The sequence below is a fragment of the Anoplopoma fimbria genome, chromosome 20, assembly GCF_027596085.1.
Source record: "Anoplopoma fimbria isolate UVic2021 breed Golden Eagle Sablefish chromosome 20, Afim_UVic_2022, whole genome shotgun sequence".
NCBI classification, from domain to species: Eukaryota; Metazoa; Chordata; class Actinopteri; order Perciformes; family Anoplopomatidae; genus Anoplopoma; species Anoplopoma fimbria.
In genome coordinates, this window is record NC_072468.1 from 7,042,458 (window position 1) to 7,060,662 (window position 18,205).

Here is an 18,205-nt window from a genome sequence, read left to right on the forward strand (position 1 = left end):
TGGCGTGAGCTATGGCACTGTGAGGCTTTATTGTCCCGGCCAAGGTGATAAGGGAGAGTAATTGCGTATTATACTGTCCGAGAATGTCAGGTCCAAACTGAGCACGAGTGCCCCATCCATCAACACATGATGCTGTGTGTTTATGTGTGTGTATGAAACTGTGTTCTACACTGCACGTGCTTGCTTGCATGATGCATTATGTGTGTTCCCTCTTGTGCACATGGTGTGTGTGTGTGTTTGTGTGTTGGGGGATTCATGTCTGTATATTTGCACCTGTGTAGTCATATCAGAGATTTGCAATTTTTATTTTGGCGCAAACTACAGTAGGGTTTGTTCATGTCTGTATGTATGTGAATGTTTGTCTTGCCCATTCAAGGCATCAGCAACACGTTTGTGTTTGTTTGCGTGTGTGCATGTATGTGTGTCCGTGTCCGTGGGCAGGTTTAGATAGAGCCTGGGAGCAGGTCAGGCAGCATCATTAATCAGCAGAGGGTTGTGTGTGACTCTCTGAGCTGACATCATTACATCGTACACCCTGCAGTAGCTCACTGCTTGGCCTGCCCTATCTGACCAGCCCAAAGACCCACACACACACACACACACACACACACACACACCAACATACATCACTATTTGTATACCTTTCATACATTTGCAAAGGATGCATAATGCATGACAGATGTCTTCAGACATATCTCTAGTGCACTCGTAGGCCTCTAGATCCACCTGCAGTCTAACAACAGGCATCACTTACTGCTCCCACCACCACCATTAGACATGAACCTGAACAAATGTAAATATAAATATAAGAGAGCATGACAGAATGTCAAAGAATTTGACACGATGTAAAAAAAAAAATCTGTAACAAGTTGTGTTTTACTGTTTGTGAGAGCGGTCTATTGTCGTTTTCTGGTTGTGGGCCGGTGTTTAGGTGATGAATGCTTTCAGAGTCCAAACACGGCTGCTCCCTCCACTCCAAAGTCCAGTTTGAGTTTTATCGTGTGTGTGCGTGTGTGTGTGTGTGTGTGTGTGTGTGTGTGTGTGTGTGTGTGTGTGTGTGTGTGCGTGTGCGTGTGCGTCATCATCTCAACAAAATAAAATGTTAGTACTGAAAACCTTTCTTGGGAAAGTTGCCAAGTGTTTATCTTGTGTTTTTCTCCCTCATGACTCTCACCTTTTAATCTTTTTTTCTTCTTTTTTTTATCTATTACAAAAAGGAATGAGGCCTTTTATCTCTTGTTTGTCTTCCTTCAGATCCAACTGTGCTGAGAACATCCGGAAGCACATTCTCCACACGGGCAAACATGAGGGGGTGAAGATGTACAATTGCCCCAAATGTAACCACGCCACCAACTCTCCCATGGAGTTCCGCAACCACCTGAAGGACAGTCACCCTGACATCGAGAACCCAGACCTCGCCTACCTGCATGCAGGTAACTTATTGTTCAATTTTAGGCTCTGTTAGAAAATATCTATATGAAGTGTGGACTGGTCGGTGGAGAGGTTCCAGTTCACCTCCTGGTCACTGCAGAGGTCTCCTTGAGCAAGGCGCCAAACACTGGACTGCCCCTGTAAGTGCCATGCTGAGGGCAGCTTAAGGCTATCTGTTTTTTTCTGCTATTACAACAATGTAAACTTTACCACTTTCCATTTTATAACTTGCCTCTCTAATCGTCTGCATTCCCATGTGTAATGTGCACACACACCTACACACGTACACCAAATACCCACGGACAAATCAACATTTGAAATAATTCCACTGAATTCAACCACCTGGCTGCCCCCTGCAATCCTGCCTATGCTCCATGGTTCCACAGAGGTCAGATCTCTCAGAATCCCTGAGTGTGTTTTTTGTCAATGGATCGACTCTTGCTATTCAAAGCTGATGGAGGGCAACCCATACACAATGGGGCAGCACTCAAAGATTGCTGGTGTAGTCGTCCCTGCCAATCACTCAGGCCATAGAGACAGATGAAATCGTGTTCCTCCACTATTGGTCCCTCTGTATCCCAGGGTTCTTCCTTTGTCCTTGAAGGCCACCAAATCCAATCGGCCGAGTGCTTGTCCTTCAGAGGAGCAGAGAAGTCAGCCTTTATCCTGTTAACCCTTTGACCTTACATAAAAGCAGTAGTGTTAGAGGGGAGCACCATGGGTAAGAGGCCATGCAGGGACATTACTGGAAGGTGCAGTGGTTTATTTCCTGTTGAAACTGAATGGATCTGGAGTTGTGTCTTTGTGCTGACTCTGAAAAGTTTATTTACTTATTTTTCTAATTTCTCAAACAGTCTTATTCTTGGTATTATTCCTGTTCCTCAAATTCAATGACCAACTTCTATCTTTGAACTTCTTTACTTCCGTGTCCTAACCTCCAAGCACAACCTTTTTACCTTCAGCTACTCTTAGAAACACCTCCTTCATATTCTCCATACCCTCTCACCTTTAACCAAAGCACACCTTTACGCTTTTTCTTACCCTTTCACTCCAGAATTACCCTCACCTCTGTTTGTCCTTATGCACGGCTGACCTTTGGGGAAAAAGATTCATTTTGTTCCTTTGTGTGGTCTTTAAAGCCATTTGAAAACACACCAGTTATACCAAAGAAGGAGATTTCTCTATATGTGTCCAGCCCAATGCTTCATCTTAAAGGTGGTTATGATCTTACTGCCATTCCAACAAACTATAGCAAACAATGTACGGTACAGTTTCAGTTCTTTTCAGTTTTCAGTGTTTTGAGCCAAGGTCAGATCCTTTCTGGAACGTGCATCATCTTTCATTCATCTTGAGGAAACATATTCTTCTCCTTCATTTAAGTTAAGCAGCAATGTTTTCAAGATGTCATCATGACGTTCTGATTCATATTCCGGTCACGCCAAACAACCACAGATATGAACCCAAAGACTGACAGCAAAAGAAATGATCCCAAAATGCGGCTGATGGTGTCTCTTTCCCTAAAAGAAAAATTATTCCCGGCACCAATTTCCAAAGAGAAATTACTGGTACTACTTCGCTCTCATTGATACATTATAGTCGCAGGTCTGCAGAAAATCAACCAAAGTATAGTTGGTTTTAAAAAAGGCATTGAAAGTACACCCCTGATCTCTCCCTCCATCAAAAGAGGGAAACCAGAGGTGGGGGTGGTAGCTGCAAGAGCAGTGTTTCATCTAAGTAGACAGAACGGGACCAAAAGAAAGAGACAGGGGAAAAAAAGATTAAGAAGGTAGATGTTGAATTAACCTGCTTGTGATTGCTCTCTGTCAGAGTGGCACCAGGGCCAGCAGCGAGAGGCAAATCATCTGTGATGGCCCTTCCCGCTGTTCCCCCTTTGAAAGACACAGATCAAAAGGCACCCTAGTCACGGGCCCTCGCAGCCCCTCGCGCCGGATTGATTGACACCCGAACGTCTCCACTGCTGCTCTGTCTCTCTCACTCTCTCTCTCTCTCTTCCCTTCTTTATTCAGCGTCACACTTCGAATTAAAGCCCTTCTCAAGGATGAAAGCAGAGGTCCTTTGCAAACCAAGGAAGAGAAGGGAATTAGACCCAGCAAGTGATGGAGGGGAATGATGATTAGAATTAGGGGGGGGGGAAAAAGGAGGTTAGATATGTGAGGGGAAAATGTTGCTGATAGGACACATTTTAATAAAATGGTAATGACAATTGTCTTCCCCCGTACGATCTGAAGAGATATGCCAGAAAGAGGTGGCGGTGCCTGTGTGATCTCGGCGTAGATAGCACAGCAGCAGAACTGGAGTCACAGGTACCTCGGAGCGCTGAGACTTTGCTAAATTACCCCGCCCTTCTAGTTAAAATGCTGCAAGTACACTTTGACTGGAGCAGCTCTGGGAGATGGCATATTTCCTTCTGTCTCTGCTGTCTCCCTCCAGCGAGGTCAGCTGCGGTTGCGGGGCGATGGCTTTGTTAAATCGGCCTCCTGTCCTGCTCAGTTCCAAAGACTATGTTACATACACACAGGTGAGGTACCATTAGCTTTGTCAGGGTATCATCATCCCACTGTTTCAAATTGTGAAATATTTCCCTTATTATATTTTCAACCAAGGTTATAATTGCACATCTCGCAGGCATAGCGATCAAATGCGTCGTAATTAGCTCACAGCGACCGAGTACTTGGATCTGCTGCTTAGTGCCTTAAAAAGCTAAAAACAAATAAATAAATAAACTTCTTCAAGGCATTGTTGTTGCTTTATGCAGATTCTATTTTCCTTAATAATGCAAGATGGATGGCAACTGTAGAGGGCTAGAGGAGACCTGGCCTTGTAAGCGATGATCTTAATACACAGTTACAACCACAGGCAAATTCATTTGTTTGCATATATTTTGTCCTTATTAAACAAATCTGCAAACAAATATGGGTTTGGATGGCTTTTACTTAAGTTATGCATCCATGCGCCTCCCTGGCTCCCCTCCCTTCGCTTTCACCTTCTGTTCATCATGTAATGAAACATTACTCTCCTGAGTTTTACTCGCGTATTGTGTTACAGCGGCGTGTTGGATTGTGGAGGGACAGGTGTGTATGTCATGCAAATGTGTCCCGGTATCCCGGCGCATATGACACTGTGTCGACGTCGTGAGAGAAGCCACAGACACCGACGATAAAATCAACATCTGTTTCTAATAACAATGTGTTATATGTGACACGTTTCTGTGTTGAAAAAATATGTGAAAAAGAAAAAAACAATGCATCACAGTTCTTTGAAAAAACACCTATAGGACATCAAGTCGTCAGCGTTAGTGATGAACCTGCGTCTTTGTGTCAGCGTCCGTATGTTGCATTCACATGATAGGCATTAATGAAAAAAAGTCATTCTGTTCCGTACGATGTAAAGTCAGATTAACGGGTTGGCTTATTGTGCCGATGCTGTCACAGCGTAGATTTAGTTCCGATGTGTTCTATCTTACAAAGTCAACAATGAGGCATTTGTTTGCTTAACAGGAAGTCAAAAAAAATACTTTTACCTGCTAAGAAATGAGCAAACTATGATGGAATTGAGCTCAGCTGTTATGAATATGGCCTGAAACTTAAGTTCTTCTTGGTTTTCATTTCTTCTTTTTTTTTACAACACTCACTATTGATGGACGATAGAATAATAAACACAGACACAAAGCCTGTGTGTTTGTTATTCTGTGTCCATCATGTCAAACTTTTTCCGACCACACAAAGCAACCTCAGCAAGCCTGCATGTAGAAACTTGTAGATTAGCTCAAGCCAGTGTTGGGGTGTTAATTGGAGAACTCCCTCATGGAGGAACACCTTTCAGCTTCATCTGGCTCAAATCGAGGACTGAAGTGAATCGTTTTGATCTCCCGACTCTGTATCCCTCTTCTGCCTTTTTTTTCCATCCGCACACTCCACATGTAGTCTTGGTTTAGATATTACAGTTGAGAAGCAGCTGCTCGGTGCCAGTGTGTCCCAGGAGACCTGCAACAAGGGGAGTGTGTTTGGGAGGGGTTAGCTGAGCGGTTTAGGGGGAAAATGCACACCGACGGTTGCGTGCGTCTCGGTAAACCAACACAGTGCCGGTTAGGGCCGAGCAAGCAGCAATTCCTGCATAATGACCTGCTCCAATGAGCGTGAAAACTCCCCAACTGGCTGCATTTATCACCCATCAGCCACAACAAACGGCCTTTTTGTTTCATCCCCGTCTTCCGTTCCCTTCCCTTCCTTCTGGCACCGATCCAAGAGCCTCCACTCAGCCGTTCCGTGGCCATTCAGAGCCTTGACTGACAAGTCTCATCCAATCAGCGTGGAGACGGAGGGGAAGTAGGTTTCTGGCTGCTCCGAATGTGAAGTGATGTCTGCATTGTGTTCCCACCACCTTTAAGCCATCAAAGACAGATTTCTTTTTTCAATTCCCACACGGTAAATGATGACTGGAAGCGTAGCGTCATTGACAGACTGGGTCAACCTCTGCCTCAAGTTCTGTCACTGTCAGAATATTTGAAGCAGATTGATGACACTTGATATATGCTCCCTTCTGTTGCAATGGCACAGTTGTGCGAGGCGCTTGCTTATGTTGCACTATTCTCAAAAGTTGCAGATGGTCTATGTAGGGCACAGCCTAACAGTCGCACAGTGTGATAGCAGGAGAAAATGATAAAATTGCTCACTCTGAGTAGGGTTTTAGTCTAATGCTACATTCTGTGGCATTTGGAAGATAGAAAGTTGCATGTTCAAGGGCACAAGAAGGACAACAGTAAATAGTTATGTAACCTCACATATAGATTCAATTTAGCGACAAAGTCTGTATTTTCTGAACCCGTTTATGTAGTTAATGAGCAAATGTCTTCTTCTGAGACTCCAGCTCAAACACTAAAACTCTTTTTCCTAGAAAGTCAGTTTTTGTTTGGATGCACTACACCAATCCCCTAGAGTAAATCAGGCTATCACTGAAATACACTACTACCTTTCCGCCATCCTAAATGGATTGTTGATTATGTGTTAGCGCCCTTCAAATGTTTAACTTGTTCCTTTTTAATCAATAGATGAAAGGGAAAACATTTGCTGTATATGTTGCAAGAATGTTTGTCGGAACACTGCAGTGTACTTTCATGTGTACATACTGTAGGTACTCAGAGAGGAGCACACACATAGACACACACAAACATCCACAGTGTGAGTGACGTGTGGTGGGGATGCTCGCGGGCAGGGCTGCTCCTCCTGTGTGGGACAGTGAATATGGGACCAGACAGGCCGCCGGCTCCTATAAAGACTCATCCATAATTCAATCCTCCTTCTCCCTCAATTCAGACACTGTACACATCTAGCTACGGCTAACAGCTAACCTGTCTAAGACAAGACAGAGAGGAAGAAAGATGGTATTGATGAGAAAGTCGAATAAAAAAAGATAAGAAAGAAAAGCAGAAATTGTGAAGGAGACAAGGCCAGACTGCTGATTTTCACTTTCAGCCTGGTTTGCCCTATCTTGACCTTTACTGAGTCAACACAGCTCCTAGTACCAACATGTTTTCCCTGATCTACCCCCTCATTGGCTGAAGTGCACTTCTGAGATCTCCACCGCAACCTTTGCCCCTTTTGCCGCGCCAAGGACCCTTGTCTTCCTCCTTCGCCTCCCTAGCCTCTGTGTGTCGTCTGTTTGGTGGCTCTCCAAACGTCTCTGCATCTCTAATTACCAAAAGGCTCAACTTTTCCAACTAAACAACCAATTATCAACACTTTAGCCCAACCCAATCCCATGTTTTTTTGATACAGTGGCCTATTAGGGCCCCTTATTTTTTTTCCCCCAGCATAATTGAATCCCCTGGCTGCTCATCAGTGGGCTAATTTAAGCCAATGTGCAGAGTTGGTAATCAGAGGGGCTGCCTATTAGACTATCAGACCCCAATTAAGTGCCCTCTTATTTCCAACATAACAAGCCACTATCACCACTGCTGTTATTGTACGTCCCTCTTTATTGCCCAGTTTTGTTTGGGTAAATCTGTTTGGAGAACATGAAGAAAAAGAGGGAGTTTCAGTGTTAAATTAAGCCCTTGTACAGGTGGTGTTTATGAAATGCACTCGTTGATGGAAAAGAAGGAAGATAACTAGGGTTGATAATCCAGCTAATGGAGATCTGCCTATTTTTCTTCTGTCAGATTGATAAAGCTCAGACGTTTGTGTCCAAAATACCCCAAAGTGCTTTACTGTTAAATCTCTTCTGGTGACATTTGTCATCAAAAGATGCAAAAAAAAGTTTTTTATGGACCACCTTGAGGCCACAGAGCAAGAATTGTATGTGATTAATACTCCTGTTTCCCTCCAAAATCACAAACTTACTGCTGAAACTAATCAGTGAAATGCAAGCATCACATTAACATAAAAAAAAATGCCTCGGCCTGTTCGGTTTTTACCACATTATTTGGGTTCAATGAGTGCACATACCACCAAAATCTAGTGAGAAAATGTATGAGCAGCGAAATCTTTAAACTTAAAAATCTATCTCCAGCTGCCACTTGGCTCTGCCAAAATCTGATGTGGCTTAATGCAGCTTTAACTTGACAAATAGATTTGAAATGGAAAAGGTTCAGAGATGAATGCCTTCACCACCAGCACCTCTTTCTGTCCTCTCACAAGTGCAGAATATCTCACTTTTTTTTTTTCTTCCTCTTTTCTTATTCTCTCTCTCTCCCTTTTTTTCTCTTTTTTTTATTCTCTGTCCTGTCTTGGTGACTGGTGCAGTTGAGGGGAGCCAGAGTGTGAAAGAGGCCCACAGAGGGCTGATGAGGACTGTCTTAGCAAAGCGTGTCTCAAGTCTGGGACTGCAGCTTTTGAGTGTGTGTCTGCTGTGTGTGTGTGTGTACATATACTTGTGTGTGTATGGTAGCAAGAAATAGTCTGCGTGCGTGTCTCGAAGTCTAAGTGTGTGTGTTTAGTGTTGGTGTCGACTCCCCATAGCCTAATTAAAGGGCGAGGAAAGCCACTCACTGGGAGATTAAACCTAAAAGGGTAAATTAGCACTCAAAAGGGGTGTGGCAAATTCACACATACGCACAGGCCATGAAATCTCTTCTGACACCTGTGAAAAAAAGGGGAAAAAAGAGAATAAGGAGGATGGAGAAAAGGAGGAGGGGGAAACTTTTGTGTTTCCAGAGCAGAGCTGTGTGCTATGTATTTGTCGAGATGAGGATCTGAACTGGCCACTTTATGTTTTAAACGTAGAGATCAGAGTGCGGGAATCTGCTGGGTCCTCAATGTGTGCGTGGGTTGCCTGATCAGCTGGTGGACGTGTCTATTTTACGTCCTAGATGTGTTACTTACTAGTTCTAAGTCACTTTGGATAACAGCCTTTAACGCCTGTAATTTCAGGGATAGATCTTTAAACAAAAAATGTTTAGACTCAGTGGAGGATTTCAAGTCAGTTGTGAAATATTTCAATTTAACTTTAAACACTTTATAAAACTTCTTAACATTTTAAGGATCATTTCAATTTTTTATGTTTGACCATGCAGATAGTTTTGGCTCTATAAAGGTGTATGCTAGCTGTTAGCGGTAGTGTTGCTCTCCCACAACACTTGGGGACAAGAGACACATTAGCATAGAGTAACACATAGAGTTGCATTGAAACAGCAGACGTAAGTCCCTACTATGAGATATGGAGTGTTTAAATCCTCCATTCCCCAAGTTTATAAAGCAGGTTTTCTGTTCAGGCTCACAATTTTCATATTTCAAATATTTATTTTTAATTCAATACATTGTTTATTTTTATTATTCAAGCCTGAATGGAACTAATTCACCTTTTTGTTTCTGATACCAGTATGCAGAGTGAGGGTTTGCAGTAGTGTTTTATGTGTGACGTTGTAGAACACAAATGCGTGCACACACGTGTGAGTGTCACATCATCGGTCACCCCGCTTCATATAAATATCCCACAATTCAACAGCACGCTTTAACGCCCGGGCTGCACTGCTATCTCTCTATAACCGAAACCCGTGCTACACTCTCAGTACATCAGCTCGCTTTCTGCCTCTTTCTTCTGGTGCTGTGTGTTTGTGTGCGTTCTGATGTCTTAGCGTTTGTGTGTGTTGAGAGTGAGTGATGTGACTCTGAGGCTCTGCCACGCTATCTGTCTCTCTATCTGTTTTCCTGGTCTGTCTGTCTGTCTGTCCTCCACTCCTGTTTGACTGCTATCAGACAAGTGTTGTTTGAGAGTGTGTGCGTGTACATGTCATCTGTCAGTGTCTTCCTCCAGAATCAGACATCTAGCAGAGAATCTCAGCTTGGAGATGCATACACACACGCCGTTTCACACAGGACAACATCTCCAATCGTATAGTTCTTTGCCCCAAGGACTAAGTGTGTATTTTTGCACGTAAAAGAGATTTGTGTGTGTATGTGGCTTGTTGCAGCGAATACACAAACAAACACACACTCTTGCATGTCTTTTCGTTTGTGGGTGTAAGAAAATAGATCTTGGTTCTGTCACGGCTGGGCCTGCAGGCATAAGAGGCCTTAACGGATGTCTCTCTCAGTGAATCGCACACACACATACACACACACACTTTCTCTCACATGCACACACACGATACAGGTCTCAGACCCCTCTCCCTCCTGGACTCGCAGTGAGGAATACAGATTCAGGCTCCTCTCTAGATAGGGATCAGCCTCGCCGTGGCTTCAGAAATGCTATCTTCACCGGGCGGCTGAATTGATAATACTCCCCCCTACGCATTTTATTACAAAGGCCCAGTTTGTAAAAAGGTAATCATTTACTGTTGCTACTATCTCCCCTGAGCCATACATCTTCTGTCTTCACAGGACAAAGTTCTCCCGCTGCTACCGACGCTGTTTTTCTTCTTTCTTTTTTTTTTTTTTTTTACTTTGTCGCTGGATTCGCAAACTGCTACTTTTAAGGTTTATCACCTCTTGGCTTTCTCAGAGTTTTACACATACAACAACCCACCTGGTGGAATTTGATTATTTGTTTTTAATGTACATTATTTGTGTTAGTTTCTGTAAGCATGCATGGCCGCTCAGTGTTTTTGTGTATGTCAGGGATGGAAGGGCTGAAAATGACAGTGACTGAAGGACTAATCCCTTTGGGCACATAGCTGAATCCAATACCAAGTAACAAAATCTCATCATTTCAATTATCATATTTATCATATTTATTCATTTTCTCCCAGCCAGGCTTAATGCTGCCTCTCTCTCCTCTCTCTCCCCTTGCTCCTTCCTCTGTACATTAATCTATTTTTTCCCTCCATTGCTCTCTCCACTGGCGACATGTGAGCCTGCCAGTCATGTTGATTGACAGGACTCAAGTGGCCTACGGAAAAGAGGCTCATTTTTCCGTTTCCCTTTTTTTTTTCCTTTTGGTCAGACGTTGTGCTGGTGAATGGCGGGGCCTTATCAGGAAACCCAATTTATTGCCGTTTCTCTGGGCGAAAAGGGGTTGCCACTCACACTGACTGACAGCTCTCAGATTTGCAGGCTGCAGTGTAGGGATTTCCTTTAAGTTGTTATGTTTTTCTTCTTCTTTTTTTCTTTTTTTTTTTTTTTACCCGCACTGTCGGAGATTATTCTACCGCACACCGACGTACGTACACACTTTACACACGTACACAAAGACGTAGTGGAAAGATCAGCCTCTCTCCCTCGACTCCAAACCGATTTGTTTTCGCCTGACCTTGGCGTCGATTTTGACTGACGGACAGCGATCCGCGTCCCTTCTCGCCACACAGAGGGTCAAGTTCAGCCTCGTGAGCATCTTTGTTTGGGTAATTGTTTTTATTCCTGGGGGAGGAACTGAGGGTAAAGAAAATAAACTGTTAAAAAAAACTCACTTGATTCATGCAGAATCAAGAGATTGGAATTTCTCTTGTTCTGTGATTTTATGTGTGAGTGCAAAGCCATGTTTGCTTTCATTGCCTAAGAGCATTACATGTGGGAATGCGGGCTCATGTATGAATTTATGTTCTCATCTCAGCTGTGTGCTTTTACATTCCCCTCCCTGTCCGTGTGTGTGTGTATGAGCGAGTCTCGTGTGTGTAAGCATACGGAAATGTTTGCCTTGGTTTGATATGCATTTAAAAAACACATCGATGTATGTCATCATGTGTGAGTTGTTGTTTTTTTTTTTTTTTTTTGCATGTCCCTGTCTGTGTATGCATGTGATGCTTTTGCATGTGTGTGCGTTAGCTCCCATGTGTGTGCGTCTGTGCGTGTCGAGTATGACCTCCGAATCCTGAGGCTTATCGTGGCGGTGTTCCACATTATTGATAGCGAGCGGAGATATCGACAGGCCGAGCGCCGGCAGCTTGCAGCAGTGCCGGCAAGCGGGATGGGACTTTGATATGACATATTGTGCGTCTCAGCACAAGCCATAAATAATTCTGACACGTTTTTGTATGCATGGGAAAGTCCTTGATTCAGCCTCCCATAAAAATAAACTTCTATTATGGAAGGTATTTGTCAAGTGGGTGCGTGATGGATGGCCCGGCGTTTACCCCGTGGCAGGACGATGGGTTATGGATGCCCGCCGCCCCTTGCCGGGGGAGGAGTCGCACCCAGCAACGCTGACACCAGAGTAATTACTGCCCTCCTCACCACGGCAACGGAGGGAGGGAAGTGGAGGAGGGATGAGGGCAGAGGAGGGTGTGTGTGTGGGGAGGGGGGGTGCTTTATACACACACCTGCACATCCCTCCGTCCCTCCCTCCTCTGTGTCCTGTAACGCCACCTGCGTAAAGTAAGGAAGGTGATGGAGGCTGTAAGGGCAGTGATGATTGGACACAGATAGATGGATGGATGGATGGATGGATGGATAGATAAATGGATAGAGTCATTGGTAGATTTTGATATTGATTGATTGATTTATTAATCAACTTACTGATTAGACATCCCTCATGAAGATGTTACATGTCATATTTTTAAGCATCACTATATCACTGCCTAATTAAATCAAACATTGTTGCTTGATTACTATAAACAAATGATCCCACGGCTTGGTCATGATTACTACATTATCTTTGTTATTATCTTATTTATTCTCTTTGTCGTTGATAAAACAATTGATCAATTGTCATAAAAATGAACAGTTTTGATAAGATGAACTTTATTGATCCCACTCAGGGAAATAGAAGTGTCACAGTAGCTAAAGAAAATACGAGATGTGATATATAGTATCAATAAGTAACCTTAGAGAAAATAAAATACTCTATAATCTACTTTATAAGAAATTAAGCATTAAAACAAAAGTAAAAGGCACAAATACTATGTACAAACTGAGTGGGACAAAAATATTTGGGCCTTCTGTTCTTACTCAATCAGTTGACCGATTGTTTGTTTTTGTCTTCGTCGACCCAGGTTTCTTTAGTCAATTAGACATTTCTTTTACACTTAATTCTGATTGACTTGTTTCCAAGAATCGTATGAGCAAATGACAAGTATGCAACACATTTAAAGTGGTGCTTTTGTGTGATTCTTTGTGGAGAAACTCCGTTTTTCAGATCTGTTGATAAAATCAACTAATGAATTTGTTGACAAAATCGTATGAGTGTTAGTTGACTATTAAGCGAGGAAAGTCCTAAAAAATAGTAACAGACAAAGTTTAGATTCACTGCTTTTCTCTGTTTGATATTATTTTAATGAATACATTTTACTTTTAGATTAAACAGGTTTTCAAAATGCCGCCTTGGACTCAGACAGTAAAAGACTAAATAATTAGATAATCAAAGCAACACTAAAGATAAACGATACGTGTTGCAATAGGTTTTCTGTGACCCTGTCAGCCCTTTGACAGTCTCCCCTTGTCAACATCCCTGACATCTTCAGCTTTGTGCTTTAATCACAGCAGCCACCTCATGATTTTATGCTCTAATGTAATCCAGTTGATTGTCCAACCAAATCTGAGTTTGTGGTTCACAAATTAAAACTGTAACACTTAAGACATTCTAGACTACATCCACCGTTGTAGTACATAATGCCTCAAAATCATTGTAGTGATAATTTACTGACACAAAAATGATAAATGTTACAAAGAATAATTCCTGAATTCAGTTTGCTTAGTTTTGCAGATAAAGGTTGCGCAGCTTGATCTGATAAGAGCACAGTATAAAGAAAAAGTGTACTTTAGCAGAGCAAAGATGTTTGCATGTGTGTGTTAGTTTGCTCATGGTGGCACACGCATTTTGTGTGTGCTAATGAGCGCATGTGTGCGTGTTTGTATGTCAGTCTGTGGGCTCAGCAGCCAGATTGGGCTGAGGCCTGGGTGCCATCTGAGGAAGAGGAGGAAGGTAGGCGTGGGGCTAGGAGCAGGTGAGGGATGGGTGCTCTCCTAACCGCCACCATCCCCGCTACCCCGCGTGGGCGTGCAGGTGGGGCGAGGGGGGGTCAGGGTGGGGGCCACAGTGGCAGCCCGTCAGTGGGAGTGACACCTGTTCACCGCTGCCCACCCTTTCATCCTTACAGCTGCTCCGCTTCCTCTGCCTCAACCTTTTGCATGCCATCCAGCTCTGTAGCCTTCCCGCTCTTCCTCTTCCTCCACCTCCTCCTCCTTCTCCTTAACAGGCAGCGTGGAGGATGAAGCTCGTCACAGCAGGCTGGGGAGCAGCGAGTTGGACCGGTCCAGATGTTCTTACATGCGAGGAAGGGAGGAGGGTTTTGTCAGGACACAAACACAAACTCAGACAATTACTGTAACATCAGCAGATTGCCTCAGTGCCACCGAGGCTGCTGTTAAGTGAGATGATTGGTACAAGATGGTGTGTGTGTAAGTCGACTGGCATAAGCCACACGCACACACACGCCGTCTTCAAAAACACAGGTGTACGGAGACCTGCACTGTGTTATCTGCACAACCCTGCAGTTGGTCTAGTTGGAGAAACAGCAATACGCATTTTATCACTTTTTTGAGTAGGCTAAATTTTATAATTATTCCAAAGTTCAACGTAAAGTTTGCATTTTGAAAAACATCTAGAGTTTGTGTTATTGTCCCAAACTGAACACCTGCTGAGAATCATACAGTACATCTCTGTTGCGAGTGTAACTTCTCAGTCGTTTCCTAAGCCAGCCTTCTGCATCCTTTAACACGAAATTTGGCAATAATTGCGATGGAAACATTCATTGATTAGGGAAACGTTTTCAAGGCTTTTGGCTTCTTTTGTATGAAGTGCATCCTTAAGTTTGACGTTCCATTAAAGCGGAATAGCTGGTAACCACTAACACATCGTCCGTTACACACCTTGCATACAGAAGCAGACTGAGGCAGACAGTATTAAGACATGCCTGTTTGCATGGATCGGCCTTGTTTAACCTGGTAACCCTCTCCCAAGGTTCCAGATAGTCGGACCGAAGCTCCTGTCGGCCGCAACAGATGAGGGGTCAGGGGGGAGGAGCGGGCTTCGGTCAATAGGCTTAGAAGACCATCAGGGACTATTGATTGTGGTGGACAGTGAGGCCAGCTCTGCACTAATTGTTTCTTTACTAGCCTGTGGCAAAGACAACAGTCACGGGCAAGGACTCATGAATCTTACATCTGTTTTGTTGCGAAAGCACCGGGAGTTAATAGCCTTTGATTACCGGGGGGTTTGTGTGCGCATGTTTGTGTAGGTGTGTGTGTGGTGGTGGATGAGGCACATGTGAGAAAGTGTGTGTAATGTGTTGACGCAAGAGAGATTCAGGGGTGGATAAAATGATTGACAGATTTATATATTAAACATTTATGCATTTCTGATTTGACTTCTGTTACAGATTCACTTTTTAATGTAACTATTTGGTAGATACGATTTTGGTCACTTTTTTTCTTTAGAGCACAACATCCCAGCCAATAACATCAGATTATTTAGCAGAAGAACATAACATTTTTTATTTATTTTGGTCGGCGTTTGAATTAGTAGTGTCATCATAGTGCTGTTATATTATTTTAATAATGTCCTTATTGGGCAATGTGAGCATCAGTTCAAGTAAAGAAATGACTGAAAGCATGTATTTAAGGTGGCCCCTCAGTGTCCGTTTATATATAGCACTAAATTATTGCTGTGATATAGATTCTGTAAAAACAACAACAAAAACACAGGTGTAAATATGGTAGTTGAAGTGTCGCACCAGGGGTCTTTTTAGTTGCTGATGTAAATTAAGCCTATATTTCCCATAAACCCTGCTGTTTCTTAACCTCTTAGAACTCACAGTTAAGGTGGTACTGTAGCCTAAATGCTTTATAATGTACCTGTGATGACGTTGAGTAAGAGCTTATCCTGAAATCCCTTTTACACTTTGCTCTAATTTTAAATAAAACATCAAATATAATGCAGTTCACTATTTATTTGCTGATTTAATTAATAATTTTGCAGCAGTTTACAACGGCTCACTGTTTACACAATGATACAAATAGTTTTTCTGCTCACCCACACATCCTCCTGTCTTGATTCCAGTCCCACCAGTATCACTTTTACTGGTGTTGTGCATCTCTGGTTTTCAGAGAGGACTGTCCTGTACAGGCGTCATATCTGCTATTCTAACCCCCTCTGCGGTGGCCAGGCTGAATTCAACTGTTTGTTTATTGCGTACGGCAGCAGAGTTTGTTTGTGGCCGGCTGTCAGAGCGGCCGGCCCGTTGTGATGAAAGACACTTGGACCTTCCCATCCATTTCACATTTGCTCCAATCAATTATTCAACAGGACAGCCAATTAAAAATGAGGGAGAGCGGTCAGGGCCTCGCCCCCCGAAGGCCGCCACTAGACAACTCTCTCCGTGAATAATTGGTGCAATTAATTTAGCATTGAGCAATAAAGGAGTTCTCACTCCCCCCCCCCCCTCTCTCTCTCTCTCCCTATATACTGCGGAAGCTCTCAACACACCCGTCATTACAGACACACATCACAGCAACGCACACACTGCAGCAGTAATAATAGAGGAACGTTTCTGAACTATTGTATAACATGCGGCGATGCAGGTGAGGCCGTCGCCTCCAATTGCAATTTGCCCTCCTTTTAATTGGAAACACAATTGCTTATCCATCGTTAGAGTGTTAAAAGATCCTTACAAGATAATTTGTAGTGAGTAAATGTATTGAATGAAGAGTATTTTGACAAGAATGAAAAGGACAAAACACTTTTTTTATTTTATTGGTGGATATTTGCTTTATAGTGATCGTTAGCTTCATCCAGCCTGTTATTTCCAAGCTATATCATCAGATTTTGGGAGCCCTGGTCAGACCGTAAATCATTGCCATACAAAGGAATTATTCCATTTACTTGATTCTATACATTTGTCCCTCTTATTGTCCCTTATCTGCAATTATGGTTAATTTGCTGCTGCCCTCGCGAGCTGTTGCCTGTACCAGTAATAACACACACACACACACACACACACACACACACACACACACACACACACACACACACACACACACACAGTAATAAGAACACTCAGGAGGAGGGTAACAGTGACAGCTAAATTCCGCAACAGCTTTGATTTATTCAATCACAACAGAAGTATTATGACTGACGAAACATCCTCCCCACCCTGCCTTCGTCTGCTTTCTGCCACCCCCCACCCCCGCTCTCTTCCTCTGTTATCCTCTCTTTATTGATCAATCTCTAACTCCTAGTATACTCTCTCTCTCCCCCCCCTCCACCACTCACCTCCTCGAACACCCCCCACCTCTTCTGATAGCCAGATTGACAGTTGAGTAATTTCACTGTCAGTGCTGACTGACGCATGGTAATGGGAAGACGTTTGAGAGCGGCATTACAACACAAAATAATTTCCAATTTACCGCTCATCAAAAGCACCCTTACAAAAAATAAAGAGAGCACAGGGAAAACAGGGATGGGTAGAGAGAGAGAGAGAGAAAGGGAGGAGGGGGAGGAGGTGAGGGGAAACACAACAGTGGATTTATGGCTTCAATTACTGATATTTCACATTTAGTTTAAAGCGACATGTTTTTGTAATATGACAGGCTTCACTGGATTTGGAAACCTCTTCAGACCTCTCCACTCTCCTCTTCTTCTGTTTTTTTTCCCTCCATCCATTTCTCTCCCCTCTTGCCGTGGAGATAATGAAAGGGCGAATCAAGACGGTGGTATGGGGGTGGGGGTTTGGATGGAGGGGTGGGTCGAGGGAAGAGAGTGATAGCTGTGACTCCTGAGCCTCTTTAGAGAGTCTAAGAGGAGGGAAGACGAGGCCTGGAGCTTTGATGTAGATGGATTTGACTGCAACTCACGCCATCATTCACTGGTCGGGCCTCAATATCTACCCCACCTGTCACTAGCAGGATTTACAACTACACCTCACTCATCATTGATGGACTTAAACTACCCCACGACAGTCATTGGTTCAATTCGGTTCTTTTTACTACTGGTGGGGTTGGCACGGTTTAGATGTCTTATGAGCGGATGGGCTCTATTTCCTTTTCTTGCATCTTTTCTGTATTTTGGTGACTTGCCATTAAGCACATTTGGAGTTCAATAAGGTTGTGTCCTTTGAAAATTCAGCAGCAAACAGCATTTTGGTGTGAAGATTGACTACGTTTTGCTCAGAGTGCTGTTGAACTGGTCTGAGACAGTGGCCGGCAAATGCGGTCTGTTCTATTTTTGGACTTACAAAGTCCTCTCTGGAAACCTAATTTTAATGCTTTCTTAGCCTTTATAATGTTATTTCTTACACCAGAGCCCACATTTGAATGCTAAAACTGTAATGAATGGAAAACGTTTATAGCGGTGATTCATAAGACAGAATATAGTTACATTTTTAAGT

At 43.3% G+C, this 18,205-nt stretch overlaps 1 protein-coding gene across 2 annotated transcripts in view; it reads left to right on the forward strand.

The window, feature by feature from the left end:
• Positions 1 to 18,205, forward strand: part of znf407 (zinc finger protein 407) — a 139,566-nt gene that overhangs the window by 99,124 nt on the left and 22,237 nt on the right. For both annotated transcript variants that reach the window (XM_054621362.1, XM_054621361.1), the window contains one exon: positions 1,255 to 1,433. In XM_054621362.1, coding sequence (XP_054477337.1) covers positions 1,255 to 1,433 — 179 coding nt within the window. The remainder of the gene's footprint in view (positions 1 to 1,254; positions 1,434 to 18,205) is intronic.